A 27,546-nucleotide genomic window follows, 5' to 3' on the forward strand; every position below is an offset into this window, starting at 1 on the left:
GGTGTCTCTCTATATTTAGTGTTGTGGTGTCTCTCTATATTTAGTGTTGTGGTGTCTATATATTTAGTGTTGTGGTGTCTCTCTATATTTAGTGTTGTGGTGTGTTCTGTCCTACATTTTATTTTTAATCCCAGCCCCAGCAGGAGGCCTTTAGCCTCTTGGTAGGCCGTCATTGTAAATAAGAGTTTGTTCTTAATTGACTTTCCTTTAAAAGGTTAAAAAGAAAATACCTTAACCCTAACACAAAACAGACAAACTTTGAAATAATCTTAACATTGCATCCGTACAAGTTTTTGCCCTTGTTTATGTAGCGTTAACCCTAACCTAACTTGTTGTGACCCCAATATTTCCATTAGCTTGTGTATCCTGTTTGAAGGGCACGTTTGATATTTTCCTGACACTTTGTGCTATGGACTATTTGTACAGAGCCAATCAGATGTGTTACTATTAGTGTGCTTCTCTGCCTTCCCGTTAACAGGGGTTAGGGTTAGGGTTAAGGTTAGGGAGACTATGATTAATAACCTATTATTCATATAATGAGATCAATACCAGGGATCAATTTAAAACAACCATTTCAATTAAGCGTAGATTACTCTTGAATGTTGGACTTGTATGAAAAATTCAAAAGAATTCTCAATAAATGCAGTATGTACAGTCATCAGTTTCCATATAAAGACTTCTACACTGTAGGCTCCCGACGTCTCTATGTCTCTCCACGCTGTACCGACGTCTCTACGCTGTACCGACGTCTCTACGCTGTACCGACGTCTCCACGCTGTACCGACGTCTCCACGCTGTACCGACGTCTCCACGCTGTACCGACGTCTCTCTACGCTGTACCGACGTCTCTCTACGCTGTACCGACGTCTCTCGCTGTACCGACGTCTCTACGCTGTACCGACGTCTCTCCACGCTGTACCGACGTCTCTCCACGCTGTACCGACGTCTCTCCACGCTGTACCGACGTCTCTCCACGCTGTACCGACGTCTCTCACGCTGTACCGACGTCTCTCCACGCTGTACCGACGTCTCTCTACGCTGTACCGACGTCTCTACGCTGTACCGACGTCTCTACGCCGTACCGACGTCTCTCTACGCCGTACCGACGTCTCCACGCCGTACCGACGTCTCCACGCCGTACCGACGTCTCTCCACGCCGTACCGACGTCTCGCCGTACCGACGTCTCTCCACGCCGTACCGACGTCTCTCCACGCCGTACCGACGTCTCCACGCCGTACCGGCGTCTCTCTACGCTGTACCGACGTCTCTACGCGCTGTACCTGCGTCTCTACGCTGTACCGACGTCTCTCCACGCTGTACCGACGTCTCTCCACGCTGTACCGGCGTCTCTCCACGCCGTACCGCCGTCTCTCCACGCCGTACCGACGTCTCCACGCCGTACCGGCGTCTCTCTACGCTGTACCGACGTCTCTACGCGCTGTACCTGCGTCTCTACGCTGTACCTGCGTCTCTACGCTGTACCGACGTCTCTCCACGCTGTACCGACGTCTCTCCACGCTGTACCTGCGTCTCTACGCCGTACCGCCGTCTCCACGCTGTACCGACGTCTCCACGCTGTACCGACGTCTCCACGATGTACCGACGTCTCCACGCTGTACCGACGTCTCTCCACGCTGTACTGACGTCTCAAATCAAATTGTATGCGCCGAATACAACAGGTGTAGACCTTAGTGAAATGCTTACTTACAAGCCCTTAACCAACGATGCAGTTTAAAAAATATGAATAACAATAAGAAATAACAGAAACCAGTAATTAAAGAGCATCAGTAAAATAACAATAGCGAGAATATATACAGGTGGTACCGGTCAAGAGTCAATGTGCGGGGGCACCGTTTAGTCAATGTAATTGAGGTAATATGTACATGTAGGTAGAGTTATTAAAGTGACTATGCATAGATAATAACAGAGTAGCAGCAGCGTGGGGGGGGGGCAATGCAAATAGTCTGGGTAGCCATTTGATTAGATGTTCAGGAGTCTTATGGCTTGGGGTCGGAGGCAGAGCAGTTGCCGTACCAGGCAGTGATGCAACCAGTCAGGATGCTCTCGATTTTGCAGCTGTAGAACCTTTTGAGGATCAGAGGACCCATGACAAATCTTTTCAGTCTCCCGAGGGGGAATAGATTTTGTTGTGCCCTCTTCACAACTGCCTTGGTGTGCTGTCATGTTAGTTTGTTGGTGATGTGGACACCAAGGAACTTGAAGCTCTCAACCTGCTTCACTACAGCCCCGTCGATGAGAATGGGGGTGTGCTCGGTCCTCCTTCTCCCTTGTCTTGATCATGTTGAGGGAGAGGTTGTTGTCCTGGCACCACACGGCCAGGTCTCTGACCTCCTCCCTTAAGGCTCTCTCATTGTTGTCGGTGATCAGGCCTACCACTGTTGTGTCATCGGCAAACTTAATGATGGTGTTGGAGTCATGCCTGGCCGTGCAGTTATGAGTGAACAGGGAGTACAGGAGGGGACTGAGTACGCACCCATGAGGCGCCCCTGTGTTGAGGATCAGCGTGGCAGATGTGTTGTTACCTACCCTTACCACCTGGGGGCGGCCCGTCAGGAAGTCCAGGATCCAGTTGCAGAGGGAGGTGTTTAGTCCCAGGGTCCTTAGCTTATTGATGAGCTTCGAGGGGCACTATGTTGTTGAACGCTGAGCTGTAGTCAGTGAACAGCATTCTCACATAGGTGTTGCTTTTGTCCAGGTGGGAAAGGGCAGTGTGGAGTGCAATAGAGATTGCATCATCTGTGGATCTGTTATGGCGGTATGCAAATTGGAGTGGGTCGAGGGTTTTTGGGATAATGGTGTTGACGTGATAATGGTGTTGACCAGCCTTTAAAAGCACTTCATGGCTACAGACATGAGTGCTACGGGTCGGTAGTCATTTAGGCAGGTTACCTTAGTGTTCTTGGGCACAGGGATTATGGTGTTCAGTTTAAAACATGTTGGTATTACAGACTCGGACAGGGCGAGGTTGAAAATGTCAGTGAAGACACTTGCCAGTTGGTCAGCGCATGCTCGCAGTACGCGTCCTGACAATCCATCTGGCCCTGCGGCCTTGTGAAAGTTGACCTGTTTAAAGGTTTTACTCACATCAGCTACGGAGAGAGTGATCACACAGTCGTCTGGAACAGCTGGTGCTCTCATGCCGTGTTTGTGTTCTTTTTTACAGGCCAGTTGAGAACAAGTTCTCATTTACAACTGCTACCTGGCCAAGATAAAGCAAAGCAGTGCGACACAAACAACAACACAGAGTTACACATAAACAAACGTACAGTCAATAACACAATAGAAAAATCTATTTACAGTGTGTGCAAATGTAGAAGAGTAGGGAGGTAAGGCAATAAATAGGCCATAGAGGCAAAATAAAAACAATTTAGCATTAACACTGGAGTGATAGATGTGCAGATGATGATGTGCAAGTAGGGATACTGGGGTGCAAAAGAGCAAGAGGATAAATAACAATATGGGGATGAGGTAGTTGTGTGGGCTATTTACAGATTGGCTGTGTACAGGTACAGTGATCGGCAAGCTGCTCTGACAGCTGATGCTTAAAGTTAGAGAGAGGGAGATATAAGACTCCAGCTTCAGTGATTTTTGCAATTCGCTCCAGTCATTGGCAGCAGAGAACTGGAAGGAAAGGCGGCCAAAGGAAGTGTTGGCTTTGGGGATGACCAGTGAAATATACCTGCTGGAGCGCATGCTACAGGTGGGTGTGGCTATGGTGACCAGTGAGCTGAGGTAAGGCGGGGCTTTACCTAGCATAGACTTATAGATGACCTGGAGCCAGTGGGTTTGGCGCCGAATATGTAGTGAGGGCCAGCCAACGAGAGCATACAGGTCGCAGTGGTGGGTAGTATATGGGGCTTTGGTGACAAAACGGATGGCACTGATAGACTACATCCAGTTTGCTGAGTAGAGTGTTGAAGGCTATTTTGTAAATGACATCGCCGAAGTCGAGGATCGGTAGTCAGTTTCACGAGGGTATGTTTGGCAGCATGAGTGAAGGAGACTTTGTTGCGAAATAGGAAGCCGATTCTAGATTTAATTTTGGATTGGAGATGCTTAATGTGAGTCTGGAAGGAGAGTTTACAGTCTAACCAGACACCTAGGTATTTATAGTTGTCCACATATTCTAAGTCAGAACCGTCCGGAGTAGTGATGCTAATCGGGCGGGAGGGTGCGGGCAGCAATCGGTTGAAGAGCATGCATTTAGTTTTACTTGCACTTAAAAGCAGTTGTAGGCCTCGGAAGGAGTGTTGTATGGCATTGAAGCTCATTTGGAGGTTTGTTAGCACAGTGTCCAAAGAAGGGTCAGATGTATACAGAATGGTGTCATCTCACCAGCAGCAAGAGCGACATCATTGATATATACAGAGAAAAGAGTCAGCCCGAGAACTGAACCTTGTGGCACCCCCATAGAGACTACCAGAGGTCCGGGCAACAGGCCCTCCGATTTGACACACTGAACTCTATCTGAGAAGTAGTTGGGGAACCAGGCGAGGCAGTCATTTGAGAAACCAAGGCTATTGAGTCTGGCTATTGAGACGTCTGCACTGTAATGTCTTTTATCGTTGGTGATAATGATGTCGTTTAGGACCTTGAGCGTGGCTGAGGTGCACCCGTGACCAGCTCGGAAACCAGATTGCATAGTGGAGAAGGTACGGTGATCTGTTAACTTGGCTTCGAAGATTTTAGAAATATTTGATTTGCCTCGAAGCGAGCATAGAAGTAGTTTAGCTCGTCTGGTAGGCTCGTGTCACTGGGCAGCTCTCGGCTGTGCTTCCCTTTGTAGTCTGTAATGGTTTGCAAGCCCTGCCACATCCGACAAGCATCAGAGCCGGTGTAGTACGGTTCGATCTTAGTCCTGGATTTACGCTTTCCCTGTTTGATTGTTCGTCAGGGATTTCGGAATTTCTTATAAACTTCCGGCTTAGAGTCCTGCTACTTGAAAGCGGTAGCTATAGCCTTTAGCTCAGTGCGGATGTTGCCTGTAATCCATGGCTTCTGGTTGGGGTATGTACGTATGGTCACTGTGTCTCTATGCTGTACTGACGTTCCTACGCTGTAGGACGCTGACGTGTCTACGCTGTAGGCTGCTGACGTGTCTACGCTGTAGGCTGCTGACGTGTCTACGCTGTAGGACGCTGACGTGTCTACGCTGTAGGACGCTGACGTGTCTACGCTGTAGAATACTGACGTGTCTACGCTGTAGGCTGCTGACGTGTCTACGCTGTAGGCTGCTGACGTGTCTACTCTGTAGGCTGCTGACGTGTCTACGCTGTAGGACGCTGACGTGTCTACGCTGTTGGCTGCTGACGTCCCTACGCTGTAGGCTGCTGACGTCCCTACGCTGTAGGCTGCTGACGTCCCTACGCTGTAGGCCGCTGACGTCCCTACGCTGTAGGCCGCTGACGTCCCTACGCTGTAGGCCGCTGACGTCCCTACGCTGTAGGCCGCTGACGTGTCTACGCTGTAGGCCGCTGACGTGTCTACGCTGTAGGACGCTGACGTGTCTACGCTGTAGGCTGCTGACGTGTCTACGCTGTAGGACGCTGACGTGTCTACGCTGTAGGACGCTGACGTGTCTACGCTGTAGGCTGCTGACATCCCTACGCTGTAGAATACTGACAGCAATGAGCATCTCAGGGAGGGATGGCAGCGCTCCTTAACACCTTTGGACTTCACACTGTGGTGTTCACACTACACCAAGTTCTATTTTAATATTTCTTGGTGGCTATTCAAGTTTTTTATTTAACTATTTATCAAATGGACCGAGGTGGCTGATCTTCCAGCCAGCCCAGGGAAGGTAAAGATGGGTGAAATTCCTCTGACGTCCGGGAGTCACTGTACCACTAATGGAGGGCCACAGATTCTTTCACAGGCAAGATTCAGAAAGCTGTTCCTACTGTGTTGTCTGTACAGCAGGTGGCGACATGGAGGCACAAGTAGATTCCAACTGAAACGTGACATCACAGGCTGGGCTAAACAATTCCAGGGTTAGGGTTAGGGTTAGGTTAGAAAGACATGATCAGACTACACAAGCAGTTGGACTCTTTGACTGTATGATATGGGAGCACAATAGGGTTATATACTATACTAACTTACAAGGCTGAAACATACCATCTAGTCATTACAACAAAAGTTCAGTTTGAGGAATTACAGAATGCAGATTAAAACAACACTGAAAAACAGAAACCAAAGAACCTTTATTAAATAGTAATGTGAAGTTTCAGTTGGATTTTCTTCATTCCAAAAACAACTAGTATACCATGTTTTTAGTTTGAGTGTGAATCGAGGCTGCCCTGCATAGTAGGATGGGGGGGCAGGTGTTCCTCAAAGCAGAACCAGAGAGAGGGTGAATTAGGTTTAACTCGCCCAGTGCTCCGGGACACTTTAGGACCAATGGAATGGTCTAAAAAATGTGCCCTGGCCCAGTTAAAACACAAGCACCCAGAGACAGAGAGGGGCAACTGAAACAACCACACTGCTCATTCTCAAGTCAGTCAGTGAAGTCACAGCCTCGCTTGTATTGACCACTGTGTGATGTTACAGAGTCCTGCTTGTATTGACCACTGTGTGTAGTTAAAAGTCTTGCTTGTACCATCTTAGGTAGCCCGGTCCAGATCTGGTCGTACCGTCTCAGGTAGCCCGGTCCAGATCTGGTTGTACCGTCTCAGGTAGCCCGGTCCAGATCTGGTCGTACCGTTTCAGGTAGCCCGGTCCAGATCTGGTCGTACCGTCTCAGGTAGCCCGGTCCAGATCTGGTCGTACCGTCTCAGGTAGCCCGGTCCAGATCTGGTTGTACCGTCTCAGGTAGCCCCGTCCATATCTGGTCGTACCGTCTCAGGTAGCCCCGTCCAGATCTGGTCGTACCGTCTCAGGTAGCCCCGTCCAGATCTGGTCGTACCGTCTCAGGTAGCCCGGTCCAGATCTGGTCGTACCGTCTCAGGTAGCCCGGTCCATATCTGGTCGTACCGTCTCAGGTAGCCCGGTCCAGATCTGGTCGTACCGTCTCAGGTAGCCCGGTCCAGATCTGGTCGTACCGTCTCAGGTAGCCCCGTCCAATGGCGTACCTCAGGTAGCCCGGTCCAGATCTGGTCGTACCGTCTCAGGTAGCCCGGTCCAGATCTGGTCGTACCGTCTCAGGTAGCCCGGTCCAGATCTGGTCGTACCGTCTCAGGTAGCCCCGTCCAGATCTGGTCGTACCGTCTCAGGTAGCCCCGTCCAGATCTGGTCGTCCGCTCAGGTAGCCCGGTCCAGATCTGGTCGTACCGTCTCAGGTAGCCCGGTCCAGATCTGGTCGTCGTCTCAGGTAGCCCGGTCCAGATCTGGTCGTACCGTCTCAGGTAGCCCGGTCCAGATCTGGTCGTACCGTCTCAGGTAGCCCCGTCCAGATCTGGTCGTACCGTCTCAGGTAGCCCCGTCCAGATCTGGTCGTACTGTCTTGCCAAGTCATTGTCACACCAGGCAGAGCCAGGTCATAGTCATCATTAAAAAAACAGCAGTATCTTCACTACAGGAGATGAATGTTAAGCTAAACCAAGTGAAACAAGGTGGGGGAAAAAGGTTTGTTTGCAGAGTAAGAGACAGTACTGTAAGTGGTTACACCTCAGCAACATGTTGTAGTATCAGCCAGCAGAAACAGCAGACAGCAGTCACTTTGGGAAGTATAGACCTCACTCCAGATCAGCTCATAGAAGACTGTTCCTGTGCTCCTCCATGCTGCAGAACAGGCATGTTGTGAAGATCATTCAAACCTATTCTTTAACATGTTGTTATCATATGTATCAATGTCTAATAGAGTGCCTTCAGAAAATACCCCTCAACTTTTTCCAGATTTTATTGTTTTACAAAGTGGGATTAAAATGGATTTAATTGTCATTTTTTTTGTCAACGATCTACACAAAATACTCCGTCACAGTGGAAGAAAAATTCTAACATTTGTAAAAAAGAAAACACATATAAATGTGATTATAAACACATATATTGTGATTAGATAAGTATTCAACCCCCTGAGTCAATACATGTTAGAATCACACCTGTGTCTTTCTGGGTAAGTCTCTAAGAATCAGCATGATCATTACACAGGTGCCCCTTGTGCTGGGGACAATAAAAGGCCACAAAAATGTGCAGTTTTGTCACACAGCACAATGCCACAGATGTTTTAAGGGAGCGTGCGATTGGCATGCTGACGGCAAGAATGTCCGCCAGAGCTGTAATTTAATGTTAATTTCTACCATAAGCCGCCTCTGACGTCGTTTTAGAGAATTTGGCAGTACGTCCAACCGGCCTCAGAACCACAGACTACGTGTAACCACTCCAGCCCAGGACCTCCATTAACCAGCTTCTTCACCCGCGGGATCGTCTGAGACCAGCCAGCCGGACGGACAGCTGATGAAACTGTGGGTTTGCACAACCGAAGATTTTCTGCACAAACCGTCTCAGGGAAGCTCATCTGCGTGTTCCAGTCACACCAGATACTGACTGGTTTTCTGATCCACGACCCTACCTTTTTGTTAAGGTATCTGTGGCCAACAGATGCATGTCTGTATTCCCAGTCATGTGAAATCCATATATTAGGGTCTAATGAATTCATTTACACTGATTTCCTTATGAACTTTAACTCAGTAGCGTATTTGAAATAGTTGCATGTTGTTTATATTTTTGTTCTGTGAATATTTGGCCTTGTATTTTATGTGTTTGTCCTGCTGAAAGGTGAATTCATCTCCCAGTGTCTGTCGGAAAGCAGACTGAACCAGGTCTTCCTCTAGGATTTTGTCTGTGCTTAGCTCCATTCGGTTCTTTTTTATCCTGAAAACCTCCCCAGTCCTTAATGATGACAAGGATACCCATAACATGATGCAGTCACCACCATGCTTGAAAATATGGAGAGTGGTACTCAAATCAAATCAAATTTATTTTTATATAGCCCTTCGTACATCAGCTGATATTCTCAAAGTGCTGTACAGAAACCCAGCCTAAAACCCCAAACAGCAAGCAAAGCATGTGAAAGAAGCACGGTGGCTAGGAAAAACTCCCTAGGAAAAACTCCCTAGAAAGGCCAAAAACCTAGGAAGAAACCTAGAGAGGAACCAGGCTATGAGGGCTGGCCAGTCCTCTTCTGGCTGTGCAGGGTGGATATTATAACAGAACATGGTCAAAATGTTAAAATGTTAAAATGTTCATAAATGACCAGCATGGTCAAATAATAATAATCATAGTAGTTGTCGAGGGTGCAACAAGTCAGTAACACAAGAGTAAGTGTCAGTTGGCTTTTTCATAGCCGATCTTTGAGAGTATCTCTACCGCTCCTGCTGTCTCTAGAGAGTTGAAAACAGCAGGTCTGGGACAGGTAGCAGGTCCGGTGAACAGGTCAGGGTCCCAGCAGGTCTGGGAGAGCAGGTCTGGGACAGGTAGCACGTCCGGTGAACAGGTCAGGGTTCCATAGCCGCAGGCAGAACAGTTGAAACTGGAGCAGCAGCACGGCCAGGTGGACTGGGGACAGCAAGGAGTCATCATACCAGGTAGTCCTGAGGCATGGTCCTAGGGCTCAGGTCCTCCGAGAGAAAGACAGAAAGGGAGAAAGAGAGAATTAGAGAGAGCATATTTAAATACACACAGGACACCGGATAAGACAAGAGAAATACTCCAGATGTAACAGACTGACCCTAGCCCCCCGACACATAAACTACTGCAGCATAAATACTGGAGGCTGAGACAGGAGGGATCAGAAGACACTGTGGCCCCATCCGATGATACCCCGGACAGGGCCAAACAGGCAGGATATAACCCCACCCACTTTGCCAAAGCACAGCCCCCACACCACTAGAGGGATGTCTCCAACCACCAACTTACCGTCCTAAGACAAGGCCGAGTATAGCCCACAACGATCTCCGCCATGGCACAACCCAAGGGGGGGCGCCAACCCAGACAGGAAGACCACGTCAGTGACTCAACCCACTCAAGTGACGCACCCCTCCCATGGACGGCATGGAAGAACACCAGTAGGCCAGTGACTCAGCCCCTGTAAAAGGGTTAGAGGCAGAGAATCCCAGTGGAAAGAGGGGAACCGGCAAGGCAGAGACAGCAAGGGCGGTTCGTTGCTCCAGCCTTTCCGTTCACCTTCACACTCCTGGGCCAGACTATACTTAATCATAGGACCTACTGAAGAGATAAGTCTTCAGTAAAGACTTAAAGGTTGAGACTGAGTCTGCGTCTCTCACATTGGTAGGCAGACCATTCCATAAAAATGGAGCTCTATAGGAGAAAGCCCTACCTCCAGCCGTTTGCTTAGAAATTCTAGGGACAATTAGGAGGCCTGCGTCTTGTGACCGTAGCGTACGTGTAGGTATGTACGGCAGGACCAAATCGGAAAGATAGGTAGGAGCAAGCCCATGTAATGCTTTGTAGGTTAGCAGTAAAACCTTGAAATCAGCCCTTGCCTTAACAGGAAGCCAGTGTAGGGAGGCTAGCACTGGAGTAATATGATCACATTTTTGGGTTCTAGTCAGGATTCTAGCAGCCGTATTTAGCACTAACTGAAGTTTATTTAGTGCTTTATCCGGGTAGCCGGAAAGTAGAGCATTGCAGTAGTCCAGCCTAGAAGTAACAAAAGCATGGATTAATTTTTCTGCGTCATTTTTGGACAGAAAATTTCTGATTTTTGCAATGTTACGTAGATGGAAAAAAGCTGTCCTTGAAACAGTCTTGATATGTTCTTCAAAAGAGAGATCAGGGTCCAGAGTAACGCCGAGGTCCTTCACAGTTTTATTTGAGACGACTGTACAACCATCCAGATTAATTGTCAGATTCAACAGAAGATCTCTTTGTTTCTTGGGACCTAGAACAAGCATCTCTGTTTTGTCCGAGTTTAAAAGTAGAAAGTTTGCAGCCATCCACTTCTTTATGTCTGAAACACAGGCTTCTAGCGAGGGCAATTTTGGGGCTTCACCATGTTTCATTGAAATGTACAGCTGTGTGTCGTCCGCATAGCAGTGAAATTTAACATTATGTTTTCGAATGACATCCCCAAGAGGTAAAATATATAGTGAAAACAATAGTGGTCCTAAAACGGAACCTTGAGGAACACCGAAATTTACAATTGATTTGTCAGAGGACAAACCATTCACAGAGACAAACTGATATCTTTCTGACAGATAAGATCTAAACCAGGCCAGAACTTGTCCATGTAGACCAATTTGGGTTTCCAATCTCTCCAAAAGAATGTGGTGATCGATGGTATCAAAAGCGGCACTAAGATCTAGGAGCACGAGGACAGATGCAGAGCCTCGGTCTGACGTCATTAAAAAACAGTGATGTGTTGTATTGGATGTGCCCCAAACATAACCTTATGTCCTGAATACAAAGTGTTAATATCTTTGACACATTGTAGTATTACTTTAGTGCCTTATTGCAAACAGGATGCATGTTTTAGAATATTTGTATTCTGTAGAGGCTTCCTTCTTTTCACTACGTCATTTAGGTTAGTATTGTGGAGTAACTACAATGTTGTTGATCCATCCTCAGTTTTCTCCTATCACAGCCATTAAACTCTGTGTTTTAAAGTCACCATTGGCCTCATGGTGAAATCCCTAAGCGGTTTCCTTCCTCTCCGGCAACTGAGTTAGGAATGACTCCTGCATCTTTGTAGTGACTGGGTGTATTGATACACCATCCAAAGTGTTATTAATGACTTCACCATGCTTAAAGGGATGTTCAATGTCTGCTTTTTTATTTTACCCATCTACCAATAGGTGTCCTTCTTTGCGAGCCATTGGAAAACCTCCCTGGTCTTTGTGGTTGAATCTGTGTTTGAAATTCACTGCTCGACTGAGGGACCTTACAGATAATTGTATGTGTGCGGGTACAGAGATAAGGTAGTCATTCAAGAAACATGTTAAACAGTATTATTGCACACAGACTGAGTCCATGCAACTTGTTAAGTACATTTTTATTCCTGAACTTATTTAGGCTTGCCATAATAAAGGGTTTGAATACTTATTGACTCAAGACATTTCAGCTTTTCATAAAAAAATTCTACAAACATAAATTCACCTTGAAATTATAGGGTATTATTGTGTGTAGGCCAGTGACAACAAATCTCAATTTAATCCATTTTAAATTCAGGCTGTAACACATGTGTATAAAGTCAAGGGGTGTGAAGACTTTCTGAAGGCGCTGTATACAATGTGTCTAGTTGGATCTAAGATCAGAGTTATACTGCATCTGGCACGGTCTTCTGACCAAAACATACTTATTGGTGAATGATTCCATGGTAGATGTCTCTGTGTAAAACTGATTTCTGAGTGCTGATACAGATCCATCCCACAACTTATCAGAGTTTAGATCTGCCACTATAGTCTTTAGTCATGTCTGCTAGAATATCCCAGAGGACTTCTAGACCAATCATGTCTGCTAGAATATCCCAGAGGACTTCTGGACCCAATTGTCAGTCTCAGAGTCACTTCTATCAGAGACGGGTGGAGCGGATTGGCTGTTGAAGTGCATGTCCTGCCCCTCCATCAGGACAGGTCAGTTCTGGTTCTTAAAGGGTCCATGAACCCACTCCCTGTGTCTCACTGCCACAGCACGCCCTAACCCAGTCTCTGCCACAGCCACAGCACGCCCTAACCCAGTCACTGCCACAGCACGCCCTAACCCAGTCTCTGTTACTGCCACAGCACGCCCTAACCCAGTCTCTGCCACAGCACGCCCTAACCCAGTCTCTGCCACAGCCACAGCACGCCCTAACCCAGTCACTGCCACAGCACGCCCTAACCCAGTCTCTGTTACTGCCACAGCACGCCCTAACCCAGTCTCTGCCACAGCACGCCCTAACCCAGTCTCTGCCACAGCACGCCCTAACCCAGTCTCTGCCACAGCACGCCCCTAACCCAGTCTCTGCCACAGCACGCACTAACCCAGTCTCTGTTACTGCCACAGCACGCCCTAACCCAGTCTCTGCCACAGCACGCCCTAACCCAGTCTCTGCCACAGCACGCCCTAACCCAGTCTCTGCCTCAGCACGCCCTAACCCAGTCACTGCCACAGCACGCCCTAACCCAGTCTCTGCCACAGCACGCCCTAACCCAGTCTCTGCCACAGCACGCCCTAACCCAGTCTCTGTCACTGCCACAGCACGCCCTAACCCAGTCTCTGCCACAGCACGCCCTAACCCAGTCTCTGCCACAGCACGCCCCTAACCCAGTCTCTGCCACAGCACGCCCTAACCCAGTCTCTGCCACAGCACGCCCTAACCCAGTCACTGTCTCTGCCACAGCACGCCCTAACCCAGTCACTGTCTCTGCCACAGCACGCCCTAACCCAGTCTCTGCCACAGCACGCCCTAACCCAGTCTCTGCCACAGCACGCCCTAACCCAGTCTCTGTTACCTGCCACAGCACGCCCCTAACCCAGTCTCTGCCACAGCACGCCCTAACCCAGTCTCTGTTACTGCCACAGCACGCCCTAACCCAGTCACTGCCACAGCACGCCCTAACCCAGTCACTGCCACAGCACGCCTTAACCCAGTCTCTGTTACTGCCACAGCACGCCCTAACCCAGTCTCTGTTACTGCCACAGCACGCCCTAACCCAGTCTTACTGCCACAGCACGCCCTAACCCAGTCACTGCCACAGCACGCCCTAACCCAGTCTCTGTTACTGCCACAGCACGCCCTAACCCAGTCTCTGTTACTGCCACAGCACGCCCTAACCCAGTCTCTGCCACAGCACGCCCTAACCCAGTCTCTGCCACTGCCACAGCACGCCCTAACCCAGTCTCTGCCACAGCACGCCCTAACCCAGTCTCTGCCACAGCACACCCTAACCCAGTCTCTGCCACAGCACGCCCTAACCCAGTCTCTGTCACAGCCACAGCACGCCCTAACCCAGTCTCTGCCACAGCACGCCCTAACCCAGTCTCTGCCACAGCACGCCCTAACCCAGTCACTGTCTCTGCCACAGCACGCCCTAACCCAGTCACTGCCACAGCACGCCCTAACCCAGTCTCTGCCACAGCCACAGCACGCCCTAACCCAGTCTCTGCCACAGCACACCCTAACCCAGTCTCTGTCTCTGCCACAGCACGCCCTAACCCAGTCTCTGCCACAGCACGCCCTAACCCAGTCTCTGCCACTGCCACAGCACGCCCTAACCCAGTCTCTGCCACAGCACGCCCTAACCCAGTCACTGCCACAGCACGCCCTAACCCAGTCTCTGTTACTGCCACAGCACGCCCTAACCCAGTTTCTGCCACAGCACGCCCTAACCCAGTCTCTGCCACTGCCACAGCACGCCCTAACCCAGTCTCAGCCACAGCACGCCCTAACCCAGTCTCTGTTACTGCCACAGCACGCCCTAACCCAGTCTCTGCCACAGCCACAGCACGCCCTAACCCAGTCTCTGCCACAACAGTCTCTGCCACAGCACGCCCTAACCCAGTCTCTGCCACAGCACGCCCTAACCCAGTCTCTGCCACAGCACGCCCTAACCCAGTCTCTGCCACAGCACGCCCTAACCCAGTCTCTGTTACTGCCACAGCACGCCCTAACCCAGTCTCTGCCACAGCCACAGCACGCCCTAACCCAGTCTCTGCCACAGCACGCCCTAACCCAGTCTCTGCCACAGCATGCCCTAACCCAGTCACTGCCACAGCACGCCCTAACCCAGTCTCTGTCTCTGCCACAGCACGCCCTAACCCAGTCTCTGCCACAGCACGCCCTAACCCAGTCTCTGCCACAGCCACAGCACGCCCTAACCCAGTCTCTGCCACAGCCACAGCACGCCCTAACCCAGTCTCTGCCACAGCACGCCCTAACCCAGTCTCTGCCACAGCACGCCCTAACCCAGTCTCTGCCACAGCACGCCCTAACCCAGTCTCTGCCACAGCACGCCCTAACCCAGTCTCTGCCACAGCCACAGCACGCCCTAACCCAGTCTCTGCCACAGCCACAGCACGCCCTAACCCAGTCTCTGTTACTGCCACAGCACGCCCTAACCCAGTCTCTGCCACAGCACGCCCTAACCCAGTCACTGCCACAGCACGCCCTAACCCAGTCTCTGCCACAGCACGCCCTAACCCAGTCTCTGCCACAGCACGCCCTAACCCAGTCTCTGTTACTGCCACAGCACGCCCTAACCCAGTCTCTGCCACAGCACGCCCTAACCCAGTCTCTGTTACTGCCACAGCACGCCCTAACCCAGTCTCTGCCACAGCACGCCCTAACCCAGTCTCTGTCACTGCCACAGCACGCCCTAACCCAGTCTCTGCCACAGCCACAGCACGCCCTAACCCAGTCTCTGCCACAGCACGCCCTAACCCAGTCTCTGTTACTGCCACAGCACGCCCTAACCCAGTCTCTGCCACAGCACGCCCTAACCCAGTCTCTGCCACAGCCACAGCACGCCCTAACCCAGTCTCTGCCACAGCACGCCCTAACCCAGTCTCTGCCACAGCACGGCAGCCATGTTGTCTGTTCCCCACCCATGGTCTCCTCTCCATTAACAAAAGCTGAAGAACATAAGCACATCTAGGTACTTTCTGCAGGTGCTGGAGTTGTAGACCAACTCCTGGAAAACAGAGAGTACAACGCCACACTGCTGCCTCCTGCTCCCAGATGATATTTATTCACCACAACGTTTCCACCATCAGGTCCTGGATACCTGATGAAGACCGAAGGGTGGAAACGTTACAAATAAATATCAGCTAGGAGCACGAGCAGCAGTGTGGCGTTTTCCCTCTCTATTAACCCATGGTCTGTAGTTAGTCCACCAATAACCCATGGTCTGTAGACCATTAACCCATGGTCTGTAGTTAGTCCACCAATAACCCATGGTCTGTAGACCATTAACCCATGGTCTGTAGACCATTAACCCATGGTCTGTAGTTAGTGCATCAATAGCCCATGGTCTGTAGTTAGTCCACCAATAACCCATGGTCTGTAGACCATTAACCCATGGTCTGTAGTTAGTCCACCAATAACCCATGGTCTGTAGTTAGTCCACCAATAACCCATGGTCTGTAGACCATTAACCCATGGTCTGTAGTTAGTCCATCAATAGCCCATGGTCTGTAGTTAGTCCACCAATAACCCATGGTCTGTAGTTAGTCCACCAATAACCCATGGTCTGTAGTTAGTCCACCAATAACCCATGGTCTGTAGTTAGTCCACCAATAACCCATGGTCTGTAGACCATTAACCCATGGTCTGTAGTTAGTCCACCAATAACCCATGGTCTGTAGACCATTAACCCATGGTCTGTAGTTAGTCCACCAATAACCCATGGTCTGTAGTTAGTCCACCAATAACCCATGGTCTGTAGTTAGTCCACCAATAACCCATGGTCTCTTCTCCAGTAACCCATGGTATGTATTTAGTCCACCATTAACCCATGGTCTGTAGTTAGTCCACCATTAACCCATGGTCTCTTCTCCAGTAACCCATGGTGTCTAATGGTCTGTAGTCCATTAACACTATTCTCCTACTGCTCAAGACGTGTTGTAGTTCGCTGTATCCTTCCCAAAGTTGTAATAGTTGTCCATGTCGTCCATGTTTGCCGTGGTGAGCTTGGTGAGGTTCTGGGAGCCTCCATTATCCATGTTGTTGTTGGCCCCTGAGGTCCCAAAGTCAAAGTTGTCCTCCTCATAGTGGCCCTGGCCCTCCATCTCAGGAAGAGCATCTGGGAACACACAGAGAAACAGGGCTGTTAGGGGGAGTGCAGTGGTAGAACCAACCCTAACCCAGAACCCGGTGGTAGAACCAACCCTAACCCAGAACCGGTGGTAGAACCAACCCTAACCCAGAACCCAGTGGTGCCCCCCAGCGAAACAGTGGTAGAACCAACCCTAACCCAGAACACAGTGGTAGAACCAACCCTAACCCAGAACCCGGTGGTAGAACCAACCCTAACCCAGAACCCAGTGGTAGAACCAACCCTAACCCAGAACACAGTGGTAGAACCAACCCTAACCCAGAACACAGTGGTTCAACCAACCCTAACCCAGAACCCGGTGGTAGAACCAACCCTAACCCAGAACACAGTGGTAGAACCAACCCTAACCCAGAACCCGGTGGTAGAACCAACCCTAACCCAGAACACAGTGGTAGAACCAACCCTAACCCAGAACACAGTGGTTCAACCAACCCTAACCCAGAACCCGGTGGTAGAACCAACCCTAACCCAGAACCCGGTGGTAGAACCAACCCTAACCCAGAACACAGTGGTAGAACCAACCCTAACCCAACAGAACCCGGTGGTAGAACCAACCCTAACCCAGAACACAGTGGTAGAACCAACCCTAACCCAGAACACAGTGGTTCAACCAACCCTAACCCAGAACCCAGTGGTAGAACCAACCCTAACCCAGAACCCGGTGGTAGAACCAACCCTAACCCAGAACACAGTGGTAGAACCAACCCTAACCCCAACCCAGAACCCAGTGGTAGAACCAACCCTAACCCAGAACACAGTGGTAGAACCAACCCTAACCCCAACCCAGAACACAGTGGTAGAACCAACCCTAACCCCAACCCAGAACAGTGGTAGAACCAACCCTAACCCAGAACACAGTGGTAGAACCAACCCTAACCTAGAACAGTGGTAGAACCAACCCTAACCCCAACCCAGAACACAGTGGTAGAACCAACCCTAACCCAGAACACAGTGGTTGAACCAACCCTAACCTAGAACAGTGGTAGAACCAACCCTAACCCCAACCCAGAACACAGTGGTAGAACCAACCCTAACCCCAACCCAGAACAGTGGTAGAACCAACCCTAACCCAGAACACAGTGGTAGAACCAACCCTAACCTAGAACAGTGGTAGAACCAACCCTAACCTAGAACACAGTGGTAGAACCAACCCTAACCCCAACCAGAACACAGTGGTAGAACCAACCCTAACCCAGAACAGTGGTAGAACCAACCCTAACCCCAGAACACAGTGGTAGAACCAACCCTAACCCAGAACAGTGGTAGAACCAACCCTAACCCCAGCCCAGAACACAGTGGTAGAACCAACCCTAACCCCAACCCAGAACAGTGGTAGAACCAACCCCAACCCAGAACACAGTGGTAGAACCAACCCTAACCCCAACCCAGAACACAGTGATAGAACCAACCCTAACCCCAACCCAGAACACAGTGGTAGAACCAACCCTAACCCAGAACACAGTGGTAGAACCAACCCTAACCCAGAACACAGTGGTAGAACCAACCCTAACCCAGAACACAGTGGTAGAACCAACCCTAACCCAGAACAGTGGTAGAACCAACCCTAACCCCAACCCAGTGGTAGAACCAACCCTAACCCAGAACACAGTGGTAGAACCAACCCTAACCCCAACCCAGTGGTAGAACCAACCCTAACCCCAACCCAGTGGTTGAACCAACCCCAACCAGAACAGTGGTAGAACCAACCCTAACCCCAACCCAGAACACAGTGGTAGAACCAACCCTAACCCATAACACAGTGGTTGAACCAACCCTAACCCAGAACACAGTGGTAGAACACCCTAACCCTAACCCAGAAAAGTGGTTAAACCAACCCTAACCCCAACCCAGAACACAGTGGTAGAACCAACCCTAACCCCAACCCAGAACACAGTGGTAGAACCAACCCTAACCCCAACCCAGAACACAGTGGTAGAACTAACCCTAACCCAGAACACAGTGGTAGAACCAACAGGACCAACCCAACCCAGAACACAGTGGTAGAACCAACCGAACCCAACACAGTGGTAGAACCAACAGGACCTAACCCAGTGGTAGAACCAACCCTAACCCCAACCCAGAACACAGTGGTAGAACCAACACAGTGGTAGAACCAACAGGACCAACCCAGTGGTAGAACCAACAGGACCAACCCAGTGGTAGAACCAACAGGACCAACCCAGTGGTAGAACCAACAGGACCAACCCAGTGGTAGAACCAACAGGACCAACCAACAGAACCAACCCAGTGGTAGAACCAACAGGACCAACCCAGTGGTAGAACCAGCAGAACCAACCCAGTGGTAGAACCAACAGAACCAACCCAGTGGTAGAACCAACAGGACCAACCCAGTGGTAGAACCAACCCAGTGGTAGAACCAACAGAACCAACCCAGTGGTAGAACCAACAGGACCAACCCAGTGGTATAACCAACCCAGTGGTAGAACCAACAGAACCAACCCAGTGGTAGAACCAACAGGACCAACCCAGTGGTAGAACCAACAGGACCAACCCAGTGGTAGAACCAACCCAGTGGTAGAACCAACAGGACCAACCAACAGGACCAACCCAGTGGTATAACCAACCCAGTGGTAGAACCAACAGGACCAACCCAGTGGTAGAACCAACAGGACCAACCCAGTGGTATAACCAACCCAGTGGTAGAACCAACAGGACCAACCCAGTGGTAGAACCAACAGGACCAACCCAGTGGTAGAACCAACAGGACCAACCCAGTGGTAGAACCAACCCAGTGGTAGAACCAACAGGACCAACCCAGTGGTAGAACCAACAGGACCAACCCAGTGGTAGAACCAACAGGACCAACCCAGTGGTAGAACCAACCCAGTGGTAGAACCAACAGGACCAACCCAGTGGTAGAACCAACAGGACCAACCCAGTGGTAGAACCAACAGGACCAACCCAGTGGTAGAACCAACAGGACCAACCCAGTGGTAGAACCAACAGGACCAACCCAGTGGTAGAACCAACAGGACCAACCCAGTGGTAGAACCAACAGAACCAACCCAGTGGTAGAACCAACATGACCAACCCAGTGGTAGAACCAACCCAGTGGTAGAACCAACAGGACCAACCCAGTGGTAGAACCAACAGGACCAACCCAGTGGTAGAACCAACAGGACCAACCCAGTGGTAGAACCAACAGGACCAACCCAGTGGTAGAACCAACAGGACCAACCAACAGAACCAACCCAGTGGTAGAACCAACAGGACCAACCCAGTGGTAGAACCAGCAGAACCAACCCAGTGGTAGAACCAACAGGACCAACCCAGTGGTAGAACCAACAGGACCAACCCAGTGGTAGAACCAACGGACCCAGTGGTAGAACCAACAGGACCAACCCAGTGGTAGAACCAACAGGACCAACCCAGTGGTATAACCAACATGACCAACCCAGTGGTAGAACCAACAGAACCAACCCAGTGGTAGAACCAACAGGACCAACCCAGTGGTAGAACCAACAGGACCAACCCAGTGGTAGAACCAACCCAGTGGTAGAACCAACAGGACCAACCAACAGGACCAACCCAGTGGTAGAACCAACACACCCAGTGGTAGAACCAACAGGACCAACCCAGTGGTAGAACCAACAGGACCAACCCAGTGGTATAACCAACCCAGTGGTAGAACCAACAGGACCAACCCAGTGGTAGAACCAACAGGACCAACCCAGTGGTAGAACCAACAGGACCAACCCAGTGGTAGAACCAACAGGACCAACCCAGTGGTAGAACCAACCCAGTGGTAGAACCAACAGGACCAACCCAGTGGTAGAACCAACAGGACCAACCCAGTGGTAGAACCAACCCAGTGGTATAACCAACCCAGTGGTAGAACCAACCCAGTGGTATAACCAACCCAGTGGTAGAACCAACAGGACCAACCCAGTGGTATAACCAACCCAGTGGTAGAACCAACCCAGTGGTAGAACCAACAGGACCAACCCAGTGGTAGAACCAACAGGACCAACCCAGTGGTAGAACCAACAGGACCAACCCAGTGGTATAACCAACCCAGTGGTAGAACCAACCCAGTGGTATAACCAACCCAGTGGTATAACCAACCCAGTGGTAGAACCAACAGGACCAACCCAGTGGTAGAACCAACCCAGTGGTAGAACCAACAGGACCAACCCAGTGGTAGAACCAACCCAGTGGTAGAACCAACAGGACCAACCCAGTGGTAGAACCAACCCAGTGGTAGAACCAACCCAGTGGTAGAACCAACAGGATATACAACCACCAAGTCAGGTTGCTCACTCAGCCTACAATAACAAGGCTACAGGAATGGTAGTTAGGTGGCTGAATAAATAAGTGATGGATCGTGAGATGAGAGGAAGGAAGGGAAGGAGAGTAAAGCCCTGCCTTGTCTGTCAGGGGAGATGTCCATGCTGGGTTAGGGTAAAGGGTTAGGGGTAAAGCCCTGCCTTGTCCGTCTGGGGAGATGTCCATGCTGGGTTAGGGTAAAGGGTGAAGGCTTAGGGGTAAAGCCCTGCCTTGTCCGTCTGGGGAGATGTCCATGCTGGGTTAGGGTAAAGGGTTAGGGGTAAAGCCCTGCCTTGTCCGTCTGGGGAGATGTCCATGCTGGGTTAGGGTAAAGGGTTAGGGGTAAAGCCCTGCCTTGTCCGTCTGGGGAGATGTCCATGCTGGGTTAGGGTTAAGGGTAAAGGCTTAGGGGTAAAGCCCTGCCTTGTCTGTCAGGGGAGATATCCATGCTGGGTTAGGGTAAAGGGTTAGGGGTCAAACCCTACCGTGTCCATCAGGTGAGATGTCCATGCTGGGTTAGGGTAAAGGCTTAGGGGTAAAGCCTCGCCTTGTCCGTCTGGGGAGATGTCCATGCTGGGTTAGGGTAAAGGGTTAGGGGTAAAGCCTCACCTTGTCCGTCAGGTGAGATGTCCATGCCGTGTTTGACCTTCATGTGTCGGCTGAGGTTCCCCTTCAGGTTAAACTTGGAGGAGCAGTAAGGACACTTGAAGGGTTTGGAGCCGGCGTGGAGGTGCATGTGACCCAGCAGGTTGTACATTCTGTTGAACGACTTCCCGCACACCTGGAGAAGACAAAGCATGAGTTACAGTATATGTTCATAATCGTCGCTACAAGAGGGAGTAACCAAACCCCCAAGACCTAACTGTAGTCCCTGCTACCAGTCCCTATTAACCAGCCCCCAAGACCTAACTGTAGTCCCTGCTACCAGTCCCTATTAACCAGCCCCCAAGACCTAACTGTAGTCCCTGCTACCAGTCCCTATTAACCAGCCCCCAAGACCTAACTGTAGTCCCTGGCTGCTACCAGTCCCTATTAACCAAACCCCCAAGACCTAACTGTAGTCCCTGCTACCAGTCCCTATTAACCAGCCCCCAAGACCTAACTGTAGTCCCTGGCTGCTACCAGTCCCTATTAACCAGCCCCCCAAGACCTAACTGTAGTCCCTGCTACCAGTCCCTATTAACCAGCCCCCAAGACCTAACTGTAGTCCCTGGCTGCTACCAGTCCCTATTAACCAGCCCCCAAGACCTAACTGTAGTCCCTGCTACCAGTCCCTATTAACCAGCCCCCAAGACCTAACTGTAGTCCCTGCTACCAGTCCCTATTAACCAGCCCCCAAGACCTAACTGTAGTCCCTGCTACCAGTCCCTATTAACCAGCCCCCAAGACCTAACTGTAGTCCCTGGCTGCTACCAGTCCCTATTAACCAACCCCCAAGACCTAACTGTAGTCCCTGGCTGCTACCAGTCCCTATTAACCAGCCCCCAAGACCTAACTGTAGTCCCTGCTACCAGTCCCTATTAACCAGCCCCCAAGACCTAACTGTAGTCCCTGGCTGCTACCAGTCCCTATTAACCAGCCCCCAAGACCTAACTGTAGTCCCTGGCTGCTACCAGTCCCTATTAACCAGCCCCCAAGACCTAACTGTAGTCCCTGGCTGCTACCAGTCCCTATTAACCAAACCCCCAAGACCTAACTGTAGTCCCTGCTACCAGTCCCTATTAACCAGCCCCCAAGACCTAACTGTAGTCCCTGGCTGCTACCAGTCCCTATTAACCAGCCCCCAAGACCTAACTGTAGTCCCTGCTACCAGTCCCTATTAACCAGCCCCCAAGACCTAACTGTAGTCCCTGGCTGCTACCAGTCCCTATTAACCAGCCCCCAAGACCTAACTGTAGTCCCTGCTACCAGTCCCTATTAACCAGCCCCCAAGACCTAACTGTAGTCCCTGGCTGCTACCAGTCCCTATTAACCAGCCCCCAAGACCTAACTGTAGTCCCTGGCTGCTACCAGTCCCTATTAACCAGCCCCCAAGACCTAACTGTAGTCCCTGGCTGCTACCAGTCCCTATTAACCAGCCCCCAAGACCTAACTGTAGTCCCTGCTACCAGTCCCTATTAACCAGCGCCCAAGACCTAACTGTAGTCCCTGCTACCAGTCCCTATTAACCAGCCCCAAGACCTAACTGTAGTCCCTGGCTGCTACCAGTCCCTATTAACCAGCCCCCAATACCTAACTGTAGTCCCTGCTACCAGTCCCTATTAACCAACCCCCAAGACCTAACTGTAGTCCCTGCTACCAGTCCCTATTAACCAGCCCCCAAGACCTAACTGTAGTCCCTGGCTGCTACCAGTCCCTATTAACCAGCCCCCAAGACCTAACTGTAGTCCCTGGCTGCTACCAGTCCCTATTAACCAGCCCCCAAGACCTAACTGTAGTCCCTGGCTGCTACCAGTCCCTATTAACCAGCCCCCAAGACCTAACTGTAGTCCCTGCTACCAGTCCCTATTAACCAGCCCCCAAGACCTAACTGTAGTCCCTGCTACCAGTCCCTATTAACCAGCCCCCAAGACCTAACTGTAGTCCCTGCTACCAGTCCCTATTAACCAACCCCCAAGACCTAACTGTAGTCCCTGGCTGCTACCAGTCCCTATTAACCAACCCCCAAGACCTAACTGTAGTCCCTGCTACCAGTCCCTATTAACCAAACCCCCAAGACCTAACTGTAGTCCCTGCTACCAGTCCCTATTAACCAGCCCCCAAGACCTAACTGTAGTCCCTGGCTGCTACCAGTCCCTATTAACCAGCCCCCAAGACCTAACTGTAGTCCCTGGCTGCTACCAGTCCCTATTAACCAAACCCCCAAGACCTAACTGTAGTCCCTGCTACCAGTCCCTATTAACCAGCCCCCAAGACCTAACTGTAGTCCCTGCTACCAGTCCCTATTAACCAGCCCCCAAGACCTAACTGTAGTCCCTGCTACCAGTCCCTATTAACCAGCCCCCAAGACCTAACTGTAGTCCCTGGCTGCTACCAGTCCCTATTAACCAACCCCCCAAGACCTAACTGTAGTCCCTGGCTGCTACCAGTCCCTATTAACCAGCCCCCAAGACCTAACTGTAGTCCCTGCTACCAGTCCCTATTAACCAACCCCCAAGACCTAACTGTAGTCCCTGGCTGCTACCAGTCCCTATTAACCAACCCCCAAGACCTAACTGTAGTCCCTGGCTGCTACCAGTCCCTATTAACCAGCCCCCAAGACCTAACTGTAGTCCCTGCTACCAGTCCCTATTAACCAGCCCCCACGACCTAACTGTAGTCCCTGGCTGCTACCAGTCCCTATTAACCAGCCCCCAAGACCTAACTGTAGTCCCTGCTACCAGTCCCTATTAACCAGCCCCCAAGACCTAACTGTAGTCCCTGGCTGCTACCAGTCCCTATTAACCAGCCCCCAAGACCTAACTGTAGTCCCTGCTACCAGTCCCTATTAACCAGCCCCCAAGACCTAACTGTAGTCCCTGGCTGCTACCAGTCCCTATTAACCAGCCCCCAAGACCTAACTGTAGTCCCTGGCCTACCAGTCCCTATTAACCAGCCCCCAAGACCTAACTGTAGTCCCTGGCTGCTACCAGTCCCTATTAACCAGCCCCCAAGACCTAACTGTAGTCCCTGGCTGCTACCAGTCCCTATTAACCAGCCCCCAAGACCTAACTGTAGTCCCTGGCTGCTACCAGTCCCTATTAACCAGCCCCCAAGACCTAACTGTAGTCCCTGCTACCAGTCCCTATTAACCAGCCCCCAAGACCTAACTGTAGTCCCTGGCTGCTACCAGTCCCTATTAACCAGCCCCCAAGACCTAACTGTAGTCCCTGCTACCAGTCCCTATTAACCAGCCCCCAAGACCTAACTGTAGTCCCTGGCTGCTACCAGTCCCTATTAACCAGCCCCCAAGACCTAACTGTAGTCCCTGCTACCAGTCCCTATTAACCAGCCCCCAAGACCTAACTGTAGTCCCTGGCTGCTACCAGTCCCTATTAACCAGCCCCCAAGACCTAACTGTAGTCCCTGGCTGCTACCAGTCCCTATTAACCAGCCCCCGAAGACCTAACTGTAGTCCCTGCTACCAGTCCCTATTAACCAACCCCCAAGACCTAACTGTAGTCCCTGCTACCAGTCCCTATTAACCAGCCCCCAAGACCTAACTGTAGTCCCTGCTACCAGTCCCTATTAACCAGCCCCCAAGACCTAACTGTAGTCCCTGCTACCAGTCCCTATTAACCAACCCCCAAGACCTAACTGTAGTCCCTGGCTGCTACCATTCCCTATTAACCAGCCCCCAAGACCTAACTGTAGTCCCTGCTACCGGTCCCTATTAACCAGCCCCCAAGACCTAACTGTAGTCCCTGCTACCAGTCCCTATTAACCAGCCCCCAAGACCTAACTGTAGTCCCTGGCTGCTACCAGTCCCTATTAACCAGCCCCCAAGACCTAACTGTAGTCCCTGCTACCAGTCCCTATTAACCAACCCCCAAGACCTAACTGTAGTCCCTGGCTGCTACCAGTCCCTATTAACCAGCCCCCAAGACCTAACTGTAGTCCCTGCTACCAGTCCCTATTAACCAGCCCCCAAGACCTAACTGTAGTCCCTGCTACCAGTCCCTATTAACCAGCCCCCAAGACCTAACTGTAGTCCCTGCTACCAGTCCCTATTAACCAAACCCCCAAGACCTAACTGTAGTCCCTGCTACCAGTCCCTATTAACCAGCCCCCAAGACCTAACTGTAGTCCCTGGCTGCTACCAGTCCCTATTAACCAACCCCCAAGACCTAACTGTAGTCCCTGCTGCTACCAGTCCCTATTAACCAGCCCCCCCAGACCTAACTGTAGTCCCTGCTACCAGTCCCTATTAACCAGCCCCCAAGACATAACTGTAGTCCCTGGCTGCTACCAGTCCCTATTAACCAGCCCCCAAGACCTAACTGTAGTCCCTGCTACCAGTCCCTATTAACCAGCCCCCAAGACCTAACTGTAGTCCCTGGCTGCTACCAGTCCCTATTAACCAGCCCCCAAGACCTAACTGTAGTCCCTGGCTGCTACCAGTCCCTATTAACCAGCCCCCAAGACCTAACTGTAGTCCCTGGCTGCTACCAGTCCCTATTAACCAGCCCCCAAGACCTAACTGTAGTCCCTGGCTGCTACCAGTCCCTATTAACCAGCCCCCAAGACCTAACTGTAGTCCCTGCTACCAGTCCCTATTAACCAGCCCCCAAGACCTAACTGTAGTCCCTGCTACCAGTCCCTATTAACCAGCCCCCAAGACCTAACTGTAGTCCCTGGCTGCTACCATTCCCTATTAACCAGCCCCCAAGACCTAACTGTAGTCCCTGCTACCAGTCCCTATTAACCAGCCCCCAAGACCTAACTGTAGTCCCTGGCTACCAGTCCCTATTAACCAGCCCCCAAGACCTAACTGTAGTCCTGCTGCTACCAGTCCCTATTAACCAGCCCCCAAGACCTAACTGTAGTCCCTGGCTGCTACCAGTCCCTATTAACCAACCCCCAAGACCTAACTGTAGTCCCTGCTACCAGTCCCTATTAACCAGCCCCCAAGACCTAACTGTAGTCCCTGCTACCAGTCCCTAATAACCAGCCCCCAAGACCTAACTGTAGTCCCTGCTGCACCAGTCCCTATTAACCAGCCCCCAAGACCTAACTGTAGTCCCTGGCTGCTACCAGTCCCTATTAACCAGCCCCCAAGACCTAACTGTAGTCCCTGCTACCAGTCCCTATTAACCAGCCCCCAAGACCTAACTGTAGTCCCTGGCTGCTACCAGTCCCTATTAACCAGCCCCCAAGACCTAACTGTAGTCCCTGCTACCAGTCCCTATTAACCAGCCCCCAAGACCTAACTGTAGTCCCTGCTACCAGTCCCTATTAACCAGCCCCCAAGACCTAACTGTAGTCCCTGCTACCAGTCCCTATTAACCAACCCCCAAGACCTAACTGTAGTCCCTGCTACCAGTCCCTATTAACCAGCCCCCAAGACCTAACTGTAGTCCCTGGCTGCTACCAGTCCCTATTAACCAACCCCCAAGACCTAACTGTAGTCCCTGCTACCAGTCCCTATTAACCAACCCCCAAGACCTAACTGTAGTCCCTGGCTGCTACCAGTCCCTATTAACCAGCCCCCAAGACCTAACTGTAGTCCCTGGCTGCTACCAGTCCCTATTAACCAACCCCCAAGACCTAACTGTAGTCCCTGGCTGCTACCAGTCCCTATTAACCAGCCCCCAAGACCTAACTGTAGTCCCTGCTACCAGTCCCTATTAACCAGCCCCCAAGACCTAACTGTAGTCCCTGCTACCAGTCCCTATTAACCAGCCCCCAAGACCTAACTGTAGTCCCTGCTACCAGTCCCTATTAACCAGCCCCCAAGACCTAACTGTAGTCCCTGCTACCAGTCCCTATTAACCAGCCCCCAAGACCTAACTGTAGTCCCTGCTACCAGTCCCTATTAACCAGCCCCCAAGA

General features: G+C 51.1%; 2 protein-coding genes across 11 annotated transcripts in view; both read right to left on the bottom strand.

Moving 5' to 3' along the window:
- Positions 1-12,936: 12,936 nt before the first annotated feature.
- Positions 12,937-15,517, bottom strand: LOC123730832 (uncharacterized). Of its 8 annotated transcripts, none has more exons than XM_045709092.1 (3): positions 15,456-15,517; positions 13,619-15,335; positions 12,937-13,407 (listed from the first exon to the last, which is right to left on the bottom strand). In XM_045709092.1, exons 1-3 carry the CDS (start codon positions 15,515-15,517, stop codon positions 13,036-13,038), a joined length of 2,151 nt encoding a protein of 716 aa, XP_045565048.1. In that variant the 3' UTR covers positions 12,937-13,035. The 8 variants fall into 8 exon arrangements, 7 of the variants coding, with proteins under 7 accessions (XP_045565048.1, XP_045565049.1, XP_045565047.1 ...); XM_045709093.1 differs by having other exon boundaries at positions 13,619-15,041; positions 15,396-15,517; XM_045709091.1 differs by having other exon boundaries at positions 13,619-14,888; positions 14,982-15,517.
- An 894-nt stretch (positions 15,518-16,411) lies between these two features.
- Positions 16,412-27,546, bottom strand: part of LOC106593375 (zinc finger protein 710) — a 73,535-nt gene continuing 62,400 nt past the window's right edge. For all 3 annotated transcript variants that reach the window (XM_045709097.1, XM_045709096.1, XM_045709095.1), the window contains 2 exons: positions 21,625-21,796; positions 16,412-16,695 (listed from right to left, as the gene is read on the bottom strand). In XM_045709097.1, coding sequence (XP_045565053.1) covers positions 16,505-16,695; positions 21,625-21,796 — 363 coding nt within the window. In that variant the 3' untranslated portion in view covers positions 16,412-16,504. The remainder of the gene's footprint in view (positions 16,696-21,624; positions 21,797-27,546) is intronic.

Source organism: Salmo salar, chromosome ssa26, assembly GCF_905237065.1.
Source record: "Salmo salar chromosome ssa26, Ssal_v3.1, whole genome shotgun sequence".
In the NCBI taxonomy this organism is placed as follows: domain Eukaryota; kingdom Metazoa; phylum Chordata; class Actinopteri; order Salmoniformes; family Salmonidae; genus Salmo; species Salmo salar.